Genomic DNA, 15436 nt, shown 5'->3' with positions numbered 1-15436 from the left:
ATGAAATGTGAACTCACTTGTTACTCTGGTACATTCACATGCTTGTGACTCTGAGCAAGTTTTGCTACTATTTTCTTTAGTAGCTCTGCCGGCACTCTGCAAATCTGCCGCTATTGCAGACTTTCCACGGTCCCATTAAAGTGAATGGGAGGAAAATATGCAGAATTTGCAGAAAACAAGGGCAGACATTCCGCAAATAGCGGGTGCTGGTAGAATATGCTGGAGCTTGGACCGTTCAAAAATGCGCTATGTCTATAGACAACAATGAATTTTTCATTCTTTTGACAGACACCGAAATCAGAATTTCCGCAGTGGAAACATCTCCCATGGATATTCCTCCATGCACACAGTGCAGCACAATCCCGATAAAAACAATGGGACTCTGCTTCAATGGAATTTCTGAACTGAATTTTTCCACCGGATTGCGCTCAGAAATTCTGATATGTAAACATGGCTTCAGGTAGTTATTCAAGATTAAGGGTAGGGTCAGACGTAACGGATCCGCAGCGTATTTTATGCTGCAGATCTGCCGGTGACCCGACCCATAGTGTGCCTCCAGCTGTTGCCACTCCCCGCTCACCTCGCATCCTGGCCTGCTCGCAGCAGCAATCCGGCACTTCGAGCAGCCACACGGGCTTGCGAGTCACAGAGTGCAGTTCAGCAGAGCAGCTGCAAAGTCTGTGTACACTGCGCATGTGTTCGGCGTCCTGCAGGCCCCTGTGTGGCTGCTCGGAGTGGAGGGTTGCCGCGGCAAGCAGGCCAGGGGGCGAGGCGATAGACACTATGGGTGGGGTCACCGGTGGATCTGCAGCTTAAAATATGCTGCAGATCCGTTATGTGTGACCCTACCCTAAAAATAAACATAGCTGCTTGCTTCCAACACCTGTCCTCAGGTTATGTATAACATTACAACTCAGATCCATTCACTTTAAAGGGGTATTCCAGGCAAAAACTTTTTTTTTATATATCAACTGGCTCCGGAAAGTTAAACAGATTTGTAAATTACTTCTATTAAAAAAATCTTAATCCTTCCAATAGTTATTAGCTTCTGAAGTTGAGTTGCTGTTTTCTGTCTAACTGCTTTCTGATGACTCACGTCCCGGGAGCTGTCCAGCTCCTATGGGGATATTTTCCCATCATGCAAGGGATATTCTCCCATCATGCACAGCTCCTGGGACGTGACATCATCATTGAGCAGTTAGACAGAAAACTTCAGAAGCTAATAACTATTGGAAGGATTAAGATTTTTTAATAGAAGTAATTTACAAATGTGTTTACCTTTCCGGAGCCAGTTGATATATAAAAATAGTTTTTGCCTGGAATACCCCTTTAATGAACTGAGCCGCAATGCCACATGCAAACTGAGGACAAGGGTGGCATTTTTTCTGCAAGAAAGCAGCTATGTTCTTTCTAATCTTGGATAACCCCCGTAAATAAACAAAGATTTATCCCCTCCTCCACTTTATAATGTTTCATGTTTTTAAGCTTTGCTTGGATTTTTTTTTATCAATGGAAGTGTTCTACCTCCTCAGTAACACAATGTGCTTGTATAATTGCTTTTATTCTCAATCACAGATTTCGTTTTCTCTGTCTACTGTTTTTCACTTGGCTTTATAATTTAATCCGAAAATGTTGGCAACTGTGGTAATATTCCTTGGACCAGGCAATAATGTGGTCTTTGACAACTTTTGCATGTGCAGCATCTGTGGAGCAAAGAGTAGGAAGCCAGCTGAATGGCATCCAGTTGGTTTGGTTAAAGAACAATTCACAAGCTACCGGGTGAAGAAATTGGGCAGACAGGTAGAGACAAGAGACTGTTTTCCTTTTGTCTTTTCTTAACCATCTAAATAGCAGTTTAGGAATTTTTATGCTGCTTGCCCAGCAAAATGTTCTCAGCAGTAGTGAGATATTAGATGTTAACCTGTTTTCACCCATTTTTATCAGGGACTGTTTAAGCAACCCATACATATTGTTAATCTAAATGGGATCCACAGACTGTGTTGCTAGTGGAGGCATCTTTCTCCCCATTATGGTCTCTGGTATTTGTTTTAATCAAATAACCTTTTGTTATTATTTATTTATTTTATTTATTTTCATTTTGATGTGACTGCTCAGGTCTCACTCATTGTGCGCTTGGAGAGAATATTTATGAGAAGCATTCTCTAGTGTTCAGCATTGAATGATGTCTTATTCTATATAGTGGTTATTCCTGCCTTGACTTTCTGATATGGTGTTATATGGCAATTTATTTGTACATTGTACATGGCTACTTTCGGCAGCTGAAAGCCACTATCAGTAGCCGGCATGGAGAGATCACCAATGCTGTCTATTTTATCTTCTAGATACAGTTTCAAAGCCTGACAGTGGCATCTAGAATATTAGAGGCCACGCCATTGGTTGTTCATTGGGTTGGATCAGCTCTCCAAAATGTAATCGCAGGGAAGAGCCAATCATTGCAGCCCAAAGCATTTAATAGGCCTCCATAGTTGCCATCACTGATCTGCTATTACAGCCTGCCATAGTTCATAATAGTAAATTGCTGATTAAACATAAAGCAATACATATGTCTGCATTTATCTGTATGAGCAGTGGAATAATTGCTTATAAATGTCTCCTACCGTGACTAAAAAAGTGTGGGGAAAAAAGTCAGCCATTTGTTTATTTATTTATTAATTACGGTAAGCCCTCTTACAGCTCCTTAGACAGAAAAATACATCTTAAAATATAGATTTTCTTTCTACCGCTACATACACCACTTCTCACTAACCCTCTGCATTTCGTTGGTCTACTCTATTCCCTCTAGCTCATAGTACAATGTAATGTTTCTTGTGCTGATGGTTAGAAGCCTATTGTTCTTGTTCTTCTCCTTTTTTTTTTTTTCTTTTACGTGGTTCCCTCTCTGCTCTCCCACTATTAAAGGGGTACTCCGCTAGAAAACATTTATTTTTTTTAAATCAACAGGTGCCAGAAAGTTAAACAGATTTGTAAATCACTTCTATTTAAAAATCTTAATCCTTCCAGTACTTATCAGCTGCTGTATACTACAGAGGAATAGTTTTTTTTCTTCTTTAATTTCCTTTCTGTCTGACCACAGTGCTCAGTGACACCTCTGTCCATTTTAGGAACTGTCCAGAGTAGGAGTAAATCTCCATAGCAAACCTCTCCTGCTCTGGACAGTTCCTGATATGGACAGAGGTGTCAGCAGAGAGCACTTGTGGTCAGACAGAAAGGAAGTTCAAAAAGAAAAGAACTTCCTGTGGAGCATACAGAAGTTGATAAATACTGGAAGGATTAAGATTTTTAAATAGAAGTAATTTACAAATCTGTTTAACTTTCTGGCACCAGTTGATTTAAAAAAATGTTTTCCAGCAGAGTACCCCTTTAATGTAACAATGGATATATGGGGACGAGCCTTAAAAAGTCCATTTGTAATGTATCTGCTGTGTCTGAACAAACACTGAATCTAGCTTTTCTTTGGCTGCATTCACATCAAGGTTTGTACCTCCAAGGCATAGACACGTCTTTAGAAGCTCAAAATCAGCTGCTAACGTGTCTGTGCTTGGATCGGCATGAACCCCATTCAATCCAGTGACCCGAACGCAGTCACCTACGAAAAATAGCATTTATTCTATTTAAACATATACGGTAAATGCTTTCAACTTCATGGTAATGAACAAAAATTTTTTGCAACCTATTTTATATAATAATCTCTAATTGCATTCATTCATAGGAGCACGTTTCGCCAAGGTCTGGTTGTTGGAAGTAAACCCATTATTCACCCATTATTATACTGGCTTCTCCAGAAGACAACTGAATTAAAGAAGAGAGCATATTTGGCCCGGTTTCTGGTTAAAATGGATGTCCCTGCAGAGTTTCTCCAAGATGACATTGTTTTTGAGACTCACAAGCAGGTACAACAACTTTTGTATTCTTTAGATGTTGTGGTTTCCGTTTTTACACAGCATCTGTGACAGACATGATGTTCTGCTTTAATTTTATTTTGTAAAAAAAATTATTTCATGTCATATAATGGATTCTTCAGACACCGCAGACTTACTGTCCGTCAGAAGCAATAGAGGCCTAACAGAATCAAACCATGATTCCTATGTTAACAGTATATTTATAACTTCTTTTTGGATAATATAATATGCCACAGATAATATGCCACGCTGAGTAATCATCATTATTACTGGCATCTAATTAAGTGCTTACTACTACGGTAAGGTCAATGTACAGGGTTATTCTGAGAGATTAAAAGTTCTTGCATGTTCCTTGGTTTTACTCTCTTTAAACTCCGGCAAAATGTACTGATTCCAAGAACTATTCAAAAAGAATAAGCATTGAAAAAAAACTAAAGAAAAAAACAGAAAAACAAGCAAACAAAAAAAAAATAACACTTTAACAACACTTCTTAGGGTGCGTTCACACGGAGTAAATGAAGAGTAATTCACGCCAGAAAATATAATTGTATTTTCGCGCAAAATTCGCGGGAAATTCGCACGCAATTTGCGTGGAATTGCGCGCGGACATGGGGGAAAAAGAAGTGAAAGGTTTTTCAGCCATTTCCGCGCAAATTGCACGCGAATTCCACGCAAATTGCCCGCAAATTCCGCGTGAAAACGATGTCGGGCGGAATTTTTTTTTACCATTGACTTCAATTGATTTCTGCTAGCGGATTCCGCTTGAAGAATGAACTTGAACTTTCTTCAAGCGGAACGGAATTCAGCTTCGGAATTCTGCTAGCAGAATTTCTGCAGTGTGAACAGGACAGCAGAAATAACATTAAAGTCAATGAGAAGAGGAGATGTGCATTAATTTGGAGCGGAGAATTCAAGAGGAATTACTCGAGTAAATTCCTCTTGAATTACTCCGTGTGAACGCACCCTTACTGATATTGGTGCTCAGGAAAGGAAATCCCTGGAGTCACCTTCTTCAGAAATACTGCAACATTGTGATCTAAACCAAGTTACCAACAAACCTGAGAGCAGTTGGTACCAAAAGACACATAAAAATGTATCAAAAAAAGTATAGATATATGATGTGTGTTAATTTTATGACTTTTTAAATATTACAGTCCAGTTATAATTACCTTTTTAGATAAAGTAGCATAGAAATAATATAAATAATTGATGAATTTTATATAATACAATATGGCTGATGAACCTTGTGGTCGAATATCTTGAAATGAACAAAAATGAGTCTGAAGGTCGGTTGCCCCCCCTTGGCGCGTGTAGGCTCTCCTCAGTAAGTATGAGTGGTTTTGCCATCTATGTGGAGGAACAAAGGGTGCTCTTTGGTGTATCTATGGTGTGTGAGTGTGTTTGTGTTGTCTATTGTTGGGCCATTCTACTCCAGGGGCTTCATATTTGGCCCGGTTACTGGCTGATATCATCATTTTAACTAAGGACTCAACCTTTCTCTATGCAAGCTTTACCTTGTATCCTGTGTAGTTTGGCACTCTTAGGGTGCATTCACACTGAGGAATTGGAGATGAATCCTCGCGTTAAAATTCCGCCGCAGAATTGACTTTGTTTTTCTGCACGGAATTCCATGTGGATTTTCTGTTTCGTAAGCGGAATTTACGCAGTGTGAACAGTGCAGAGTAAAATACATTGAAGTCAAAGGCAAAACAGATGTTAATTATTTCTAAGCGGAGAATTCAAGAGGAATTACTCGAGTAAATTCCTCTTGAATTAATCAGTGTGAACGCACCCTTATTGTGCTCTCTGGAGTTTAGTTGTATTATTTTGTTTCTTTTGTGTTTGAAAAACTATACTTTCAGATATGAGTCTGGAGCACAGTGCAACCTTACACAGCAATTTGTACATCTGTAGATTCCATTGTTCCAGACAGGCAGGTGTTTGGATATGGCATAGAATATTGTCACCTAAAACAAGATGGCTGTCAGATCATGTGACCTAAGACCTTTATGTTACAAAAGGTATGCTTAACTACTTAAGGACACAGGGCTTACAGGTACTCCCCCCGTTCCCGAGTCCTTAAGGACTCAGGGTGAACCTGTATGTCCTGAGTCCCGCTAACTAGGTTTAAGCCGTTCTTACAAGCAGAGAACGGGTTAAACCACCTGGGTCCCGGTTGCTATGGGCGCCCGGCATTAACCCTTTAGACACCGCAATCAAAGTTGATTGCGACGTCTAAACTGAAAGTAAAACTACAAATACATAAATAAATGGAGCAGTCCTGCCACGCTAGGGGTATAAAATGAAAGATGAAGAATAGAATATTAAAGAGATAGTAGATGAAGAGTTGTGTCAAATATTAAACATTTATTAGATTACATTTATTAGATTACATCTAATAAATGTTTAATATTTGACGCAACTCTTCATCTACTATCTCTTTAATATTCTATTCTTCATCTTTCATTTTATACTCCTAGCCTGGCAGGACTGCTCCATTTATTTATGTATTTGTAGCATTTTTGGCACATTGGGTGGGTGCAACGCAGTATCCTCGGCCTGGGTTTTCTGTTTTATGTAGAGCTCCCAATCCTGCATTTTTTGAAAGTAAAACTAACCCGAAAGCTCAGCAGAGCTGATCGGGACTATCACAACAGAATCACGATGTCCCGATCAGCTTGCTGGACAACGGGATGGTCCTCACCTGCCTCCTCATCGGCGATCTACTGCTCCATGCCTGAGAGCAGCAGAGCATCGGTAACACTGATCAATGCTATGCTATGGCATAGCATTGAACAGTGTAAGCAATCAAAAGATTGTATGATATAGCCTTCTAAGGGGCTGTAAAAAGTGTTAAAAAACATAAGACAATAAATGTGATTAAGCCCCCCCTAATAAAAGTTTGAATCACCCCCCTTTTCCTATTTTTTAAATAAAATAATGTTATTATTTTTTATTTATTATTTATTTATTATTTTTTATTTATTATTTATGGTCACTTAATTTACCATAAAAATATTAACAAAAAGCGATCAAAAAGTACCATCAAAACAAAAATGGTACATGAAGGTATCATTTTTTTAAAGTAGTAAAATAAATAAACCCTACATAAATTGGGTATCCTTGTAATCGTATGTACCTACAGAATAAAGATGATGTGTAATTTTTACCGAAAAGTGCCCTGCATAGAAACGGAAGCCCTGAAAAGTAGCAAAATGAAAAAAAAAATTTCATTTCACCCCACAAATAAGTTTTATTTTTGTTCGCCGTAGATTATGTTATAAAATAAGTGATGTCATTACAAAGTAGAATTGTTGACACAAAAAACAAGCCCTTATATGGGTCTGTGTGTGCAAAATTGAACGCGTTATGATTTTTAGAATATGAGGAGGAAAAAAGAGAGTGCAAAAACGAAGATTGTTTTGAGTACTTAAATGGGTACTCCGGTGGAAAACTTTATTTTTTTTTAAATCAACTGGTGCCAGAAAGTTAAACAGATTTGTTTAAAAAATCTTAATCCTTCCAGTACTTATTAGCTACTGAATACTACAGAGGAAATTCTTTTCTTTTTGGAACACAGTGCTCTCTGCTGACATCTCTGTCCATTTTAAGAACTCTCCAGAGTAGGAGAAAATCCCGATAGCAAACATGTGCTGCTCTTGACAATTCCTAAAATGGACAGAGATGTCAGCAGAGAGCTCTGTGTTCCAAAAATAAAAGAATTTCCTCTGTAGTATTCAGCAGCTAAAAGTAATGGGAGGATTAAGATTTTTTTTAAAAGAAGTAGTTTACAAATCTGTTTAACTTTCTGCCACCAGTTTATTTAAAAAAAAAAAAAAAAAGTTTATCACCGGAGTACCCCTTTAGGATGAAAATGGGCTGAGTCCTTAAAGGGGTATTCCGCCCCTAGACATCTTATCCCTATCCAAAGGATAGGGGATAAGATGTTAGATCGCCAGGGTCCTGCTGCAGGGGACCCCGGGGATCGCTGCTGCGACACCTCGCTATCATTACTGCGCAGAGCGAGATCGCTCTGCACGTAATGACGGGCAATACAGGGTCCGGAGCATCGTTACCTCACGACTCCGCCCCTCATGACGTCATGGCCCGCCCCCGTCAATACAAGTCTTTGGGAAGGGGGCGTGGCGGTCGTCACGCCCCCCTGCCATAGACTTGCATTAAGGGGACGGGCCATGATGTCATGAGGGGCAGAGCCATGACGTCACGCTGCTCCGGCCCCTGTATCGCCCGTCATTACGCACAGATCGAACTCGCTCTGCGCAGTAATGATGGCAGGGTGCCGCAGCGGCGATCCCCGGGGTCCCCTTTGGATAGGGGATAAGATGCCAGGGGCGGAATACCCCTTTAACCCCTTAAGGACTCAGGGTTTTTCCGTTTTTGCACTTTCGTTTTTTCCTCCTTACCTTTTAAAAATCATAACCCTTTCAATTTTCCACCTAAAAATCCATATTATGGCTTATTTTTTGCGTCACCAATTCTACTTTGCAGTGACATTAGTCATTTTACCCAAAAATGCACAGCGAAACGGAAAAAAAAATCATTGTGCGACAAAATCGAAAAAAAAACGCCATTTTGTAACTTTTGGGGGCTTTCGTTTCTACGCAGTGCATATTTCGGTAAAAATGACACCTTATCATTATTCTGTAGGTCCATACGGTTAAAATGATACCCTACTTATATAGGTTTGATTTTGTCACACTTCTGGAAAAAATCATAACTACATGCAGGAAAATTTATACGTTTAAAAATGTCATCTTCTGACCCCTATAACTTTTTTATTTTTCCACGTATGGGGTGGTATGAGGACTCATTTTTTGCGCCGTGATCTGAAGTTTTTATCGGTATGATTTTTGTTTTGATCGGACTTTTTGATCACTTTTTATTCATTTTTTAATGATATAAAAAGTGACCAAAATACGCTTTTTTGGACTTTGGAATTTTTTTGCGCGTACGCCATTGACCGTACGGCTTAATTAATGATATATTTTTATAGTTCGGACATTTACGCACGCGGCGATACCACATATGTTTATTTTTTATTTTTTTTACACTGTTTTATTTTTTTTATGGGAAAAGGGGGGTGATTCAAACTTTTATTAGGGAAGGGGTTAAATGACCTTTATTAACACTTTTTTTTTACATTTTTTTTGCAGTGTTATAGGTCCCATAGGGACCTATAACACTGCACACACTGATCTCTAATGCTGATCACTGGCGTGCATTAACACGCCTGTGATCAGCATTATCGGCGCTTGACTGCTCCTGCCTGGATCTCAGGCACGGAGCAGTCATTCGTCGATCGGACACCGGGGAGGCAGGTAAGAGCCCTCCCGGTGTCCGATCAGCTGTTCGGGACGCCGCGATTTCACCGCGGCGGTCCCGAACAGCCCGACTGAGCAGCCGGGTCACTTTCACTTTCACTTTAGAAGCGGCGGTCAGCTTTGACCGCCGCTTCTAAAGGGTTAATACCGCACATCGCCGCGATCGGCGATGTGTGGTATTAGCCGCGGGTCCCGGCCATTGATTAGCGCCGGGACCGACGCGATATGATGCGGGATCGCGGCGCGATCCCGCTTCATATCGCGGGAGCCGGCGCAGGACGTAAATATACGTCCTGCGTCGTTAAGGGGTTAAGGGGTTAAAAGGTGTCCTTTTGGCCACCTAAAAAATATATTCCTTAGGCTCCTTTCACACTGCCGTTGTCACGTGGCAGAGCACATGGCAGAAAATCAGGGGAGAATACCGGGAGAAAAATTACTGACAGTGCCGTCTTTTTCTCCCGCTACTCCCTCTTAAAAACAATGACGCCCATTACTTACCTAGGCATTGCCTTGCCCCCATCGCTGTCCGACCTGTTTACAGCCAACTACGTGCCTATGTTTGCAAAACTGAAACGACAGTTAGAGTATTACCAGCTGCCCTTCCTGTCGTGGATGGGTAGGCGGAATCTACTACAGACGTACATTATGCCCTCCATCCTGTATTTGCTCAGAATGGTACCTATTGCCTTACCGACCAAGCATTTGCTTCAATGGAAGCGATTGTTCTCCTCCTTCCTCTGGTCAGGCAAGAAGCCACGCTTGCCGTACAAACTCCTGCTCAGGCGTAAATCACACGGGGGCATAGCTCTCCCGGATGTTGAGCAATGGTACCGGGTGGTGCATTTGCAGAGATGGATGGAGATTTTCTCTCGCACTAGCCTTCTGCAGGGCACTTCTTTAGAATCACTACAACTAGCGGTACCTGATACCTCCCGCGAGAGAACACTCTGGCTCCCCTCGACAGACATAATCACCCAGATAGCTAACCCATTGCTGAGGGGCACACTCCTGCTTAAAAAGGCTTTTGATAGGTCGGGCAGACGTATGGTGGGAGGCAGACCTACCCTGTCTCCAGCTTTACCGAGCTCACTGATTCCGCACATCCTGACGCCCCACGCCTCAGAGGTGGATGGTGTTTGGAGACATTTTAGATCCGTACCGCTGAAGCTTTTGTGTAGGGATGGCCACCCACCGTCTCAGGAGGTAATCCAGGAGCTGATCCCGACTACGACTCTAAATTTCATGCAAAGCTACATTATACGGCGCACATGTGCCTCCTTATTGAGGCAATATGCCATCGGCTCCGACCTATCCTGGGTAGACAGACTAGCTTTCGCTACCACAGACATTGACACTAAGCCGCGGCTTTCTGTCTTCCGCTCACATTACATGGACGAGGATGGTGCTACTCCCCCGCTTTTCCTTACCTCTTGGGAAAAGGAATTGAAGGTTATCCTCACTGACGCTGACAAGAAGAAGATTCTAGATAGCTCCCATGGGTTCTCTAAATGCGTTAGGTTACAGGAAGGACATTACAAGCTGCTAGTTAGGTGGTATAGGACACCCGAGCTGCTCAGACATTGGGGCCTCACACAGACATCGGAGTGCTGGAGATGTGGGGGTGACATTGGCTCCCTATCACACATATGGTGGCACTGCCCCCTCCTAACAGACTTCTGGAAGGGTGTGGGGGAGACTATGACTGAGGTGACTGGCACTAGGGTTGACCTTACACCACTCCAGATCTTCCTAGGGCTCCCGGGCTCGGGGTGCCCCCTACATCCCAAATCCCTGACAGCGCATCTACTCACGGCGGCTAAGGCCCTTATCCCGTTACACTGGCGTCAGACCACTCCGCCAACTGTTGATGAATGGAAGGGCAGAGTCTCACAGATATGCCGCTTGGAGGAGTTGTCGAGCTGGGGGACTCACACACATGACCGTTTTCTGCAGACGTGGACCCCGTGGAGGAAATACCTAGCCTCCCCCGGAACTCCCTAATTACTGCTCGCTGTTTCCTTTGTTTCTTCTGACCTTTCCCCACATACCACGCACTCGGGTTTGGATGTACCGATTGAACTCCATCAGTACTGCACTTTACCCACATTCGCGTCTGCCCTTGTCCTCGTGTTCTCCCACGCCCCTCACCTCTTTTTCCTCTCCCTATTGTGTCCTTCCTCACCCCCATCTCATCCATTACCCTCCTATTGTGGTCGCCCTCCTTCCTCCACCTTCTCACCCCACCTTCTCTTCCATCACTTTTTAATTCCCGACCACTTACTCTATGTTCTTCACCCCCTACTCTTTCTCTCCATCTCAATTTCTCTCCATGCTACCATGTAAGTTGAATCATCTTGCCTGAGACAGACTATCCATGGTACACGGGTGCAGCCGGCCTCGCTCGTGGACAGTGGGTCCTCTCTCACATCCTTGCATATGTGTCATGTCCCCGGCCCGCAATGTCTCTTTTGTGGGTTTTCCAGGGGTCTTGTACATACTTAGGACTCATTGTGCAGACACCTACCGTTTATTAGTCTGTCGAATGTCTTAGGCGCTATGTACTTGTGAACTTACATAATTATTGTTGAATTCCTTGGTTGACTCAACTGTTGTGTCTTGAAAATTCATAAATAAAGAATTGATAAAAAAAAAAAACAATGACGCCCAACGGACCCCATTGACTATCATGGGATCTATCTGGGCCCATTGTGCCCTGTCCAGATAACGATCGCTAAAGGCAAAAATAACGGTCGTCCTCGACGGGGCGCAATGGCAGTGTGAAAGGAGCCTTAGTGTATACTTACTTTGTCATAAAAAGAGTGGTAGACTACACTTATCCAGTATACAGGACACTATTTTGTCAGTTGTGTAGCCCATCAAATTCTATGTAGAACTTTTCTAAGAAAACAGAAAGTTATGGAACTTTACTTTAACTTGTCTTGTTAGTAAGTTATTCCATGTTGTGTGTTTCGATTTAATTATTAAGCTATAATTTCTTCTGTGGCTTTTAGTATGCACCCCTTTTGGATATTTTATGTATTACATTGCATCATTTTAATCTTCCCACTTTGCAGGAACAGTTTAGCAGACTCTCCTATCCTGCTGATGTATGTACAGGGTTAACAGTATGGGTAATTGTTAATGTAATGGCTATAAAAGCACTGAAGACCCAGCTGGAGAACGGGTAGTTTAGAGGAAAGGTTTTTTTTTAGTATACCTGATCTTTAAGAACAACAGGAGAATGTTCTACAGTGGACAGAAAGTACAGGCTGCAATGGAGACAAATTCTATAACTCACCCACCTCCCTACGCCCACACTACACCACAAGGGTCCCCTATCTGTTTCTGTTAAAGCCAACTCAGGCGTGCACTTTGAAATGACAGGCTGTTCAGAGCAGAATGTTTTCCTGCTCCCTTCAGGGTTACAGAACAGATTTTAGATATGCCGTTTACCATAATAAGTATTATTGAGTCCATTTATTGTAGGCTCCCAACTGCAGAATTATTGCCAAATATATGCCGAAAAATTTACTGAATTAATAAGGAAGAATGGTATTGACTAACATGACATCATACATATATAATTGATAATGAATTTAGTCTGATCTTCGACAAGTGTCTTCGTATGTGCTTTCCTGTACTGTGCTTTTGCAATTACACACATTAATAACCGGCCTAGCAGCCTTCTCTGCTGATGACTTACATTTACCAGGAAATGAATTTTGGAGTGTTTTCCTCAGTTTTATCATCTACAGAATGTTATCAAGATCTCTGGAAGACTGCCCAGCATGCTGTTTACATGGCAGTCTCAAGCACCATTGCTTAGTACAAGATGTAGCTAAATGCCACAAACCTCCTCAGAAATGATATTTATATAAAACGCAATTATTTTTCAGATTTATAGGAAGACCTAGAAGTTATATTCATTATAATTGTGATTATATTCAGTAGGGATGCACCGCAAGGGAAACTTTGGGTCGAAACCGAAAATTTTGGCTTTGCTTGGCCAAAAACCGAAACCAAAAATGCATTGCCCCGCCCACCTGTTTCAATAGAGTTTTTGTAAAATTGTATTGTTAGAATTTTTTAATTACTGATGTACTGTACTTGAAGGTGACATTGGAACACAGACGGGGTGGCTATAGAAGGTACTGGCCGGGCTTGCAGCCACAGCACTGCCACTTACATTGATTCCAGGACACACTATAGGGATACACACCTATCTGATTGGTTGCTATGGGCAACTAATCAATTCTTCCTCAACTCTTTCCGATAAATCTCCCCCCTTTATATCCTTAAGAAAAAAATAAATAAAAATCAGTATGCTTAACATGTTATCTTCTGACTCCTATAACTTTCTTATTTTTCCCATATATGGAGTTGTGTAGGAACTAATTTTTTGCACTGTATTATTTTTTGTGATCTGTATTTTTTATCAGTACCATTTTTATTTTGATGGGGACTTTTTGGATAACTTTTTCTTTTTTTCTGCTGCTGCATTAAGTGAATAAAAATCCACAATTCTGGCCCTTGGTATTTTTTTTTACATTTACGCCATTGACTGTGCGGTTTAATAGTTCGTACATTTATGCACGTGGCATTACCAAATATGTTTATTTATGTTAACTTTATTTGAAAAGGAAGGGGGGGGGGTGATTTAAACTTTTATTTAGGGGAAAGGGCTTTTTTTTTTTTTTTTTTACATTTATTGCCTTTATTTTTTACAAATTTAATTTCACAATATTTTTTGTCCCCATAGGGCAGTGTTTTCCACAGTGTGCCTACAGTTGTTGCAAACCTACAACTCCCAGCATGCCCATACAGCGATAGCTATAGGGCATGCTGGGAGTTGTAGTTTTGTAACAGCTAGAGGCACAGAGATGTAAGTTTTTTTTTTTTTACTTCTTGACACTGATCAATGCTATTCTATAGGAGCCTATAGCACAGCACTGATCAGTGTTATCTGTGCTCCATTACTACTGGCTGCTAAGGAAACCTGCGTTACCTGGACCGTGCCGCTTGTGACCTCGGGAAGAGGGGGGGCCTGGACCTTGCCACCGCATGAGACCGGGGGGGGGGGGGGGAGGGGGGGATGTTCTGGTGGTATTCTTCACTTTACACCGGAGAGGGTATAAGTTGAAAGCCACGCCCCTATTTAGATCATGCCCACCAAAATTATCTGCAGGAAATCCCCTTAGCCGAAAAGGCTGAAAGGGGCGTTTTCGGACGATGATTTCCGGTTGCCAAAATTTTGGTGCATCCCTAATATTCAGTCTTGTATTCACTTTGGATTGGCAGTGTATGGCAGTACTAGATTTGGTTGTGCTATATAGAAAGAATGCATTTTTATTAGTTCTTTCAATGTTGCATACAGTGATATTCTCTTTATCAGACATGCACACCTCCAAGATCTAATATATAATTATATGAAAGCAATTGGTAATGCATTTAATAGGATTGCATGGGCCTAAACATTGATGACTTATCCCATGTGTGATTGGTGTAGATCTATCTCCTGGGACACCCACTGATCAAAAGACAAAGCGCTGTTCTTATCCTTGGGCTGTGTCATGTATTACGACCTAGATTGGTGGGAGATGCAGTACCAGAAACAGCCTGTTGATAAAAGTGATGTTGTGTATGTTAAGAAAACTAAGGCAACAGTCAGTGACATATTGATGGTATAACCAAGGAATGCCTTCAAATAGCTAGGGGTATAACACTGAAAATGATGATTTGATCTAATTCTGAAAAAAAATAAACCACATAGATCTAGTGCTGCGAGTCATCATTGCTAGTCTTTATAATACAAGTAAAGCTTGCTCATGTTGCTTTAGAATAACAATCTTATAATCCTCTATCTACATGTTATATAGGTACATGTTATACAGGAATGAATTTAGTAGGAAACTTTATTGTAAATTACTGAAAATACTGTTCTAGGCAATATATTTTAAACATTTTATAATTTTTTTTATATATTATAAAAAAAAAAAAAAATTTGTTTGAAAGCCTTAGAGCACAGTGTATTGTTCACTCCTAAAATTCAGTAATTTGGTTACTGTTTTACCTTATAGACAGTGTTTAGGAATCCTCCTATTTCCTTAGAATATGTTTGATACAAGTAAGAAAGACCATCATATTTCATTTTGTAATGTGAATTCCACTTGAGAA

At 41.1% G+C, this 15436-nt stretch overlaps 1 protein-coding gene across 3 annotated transcripts in view; it reads left to right on the top strand.

Annotated features, from left to right (window-relative positions):
* Positions 1–15436, top strand: part of IFT81 (intraflagellar transport 81) — a 268139-nt gene that overhangs the window by 130524 nt on the left and 122179 nt on the right. For all 3 annotated transcript variants that reach the window (XM_056534522.1, XM_056534506.1, XM_056534512.1), the window contains exon 4: positions 3731–3911. In XM_056534522.1, the coding sequence (XP_056390497.1) occupies positions 3731–3911 (181 nt within the window). The remainder of the gene's footprint in view (positions 1–3730; positions 3912–15436) is intronic.

Source organism: Hyla sarda, chromosome 1, assembly GCF_029499605.1.
Source record: "Hyla sarda isolate aHylSar1 chromosome 1, aHylSar1.hap1, whole genome shotgun sequence".
Lineage (NCBI taxonomy): Eukaryota > Metazoa > Chordata > Amphibia > Anura > Hylidae > Hyla > Hyla sarda.
The sequence above is the reverse complement of the archived record's forward strand: the minus strand, read 5'-3'. Positions and strand labels throughout refer to the sequence as shown.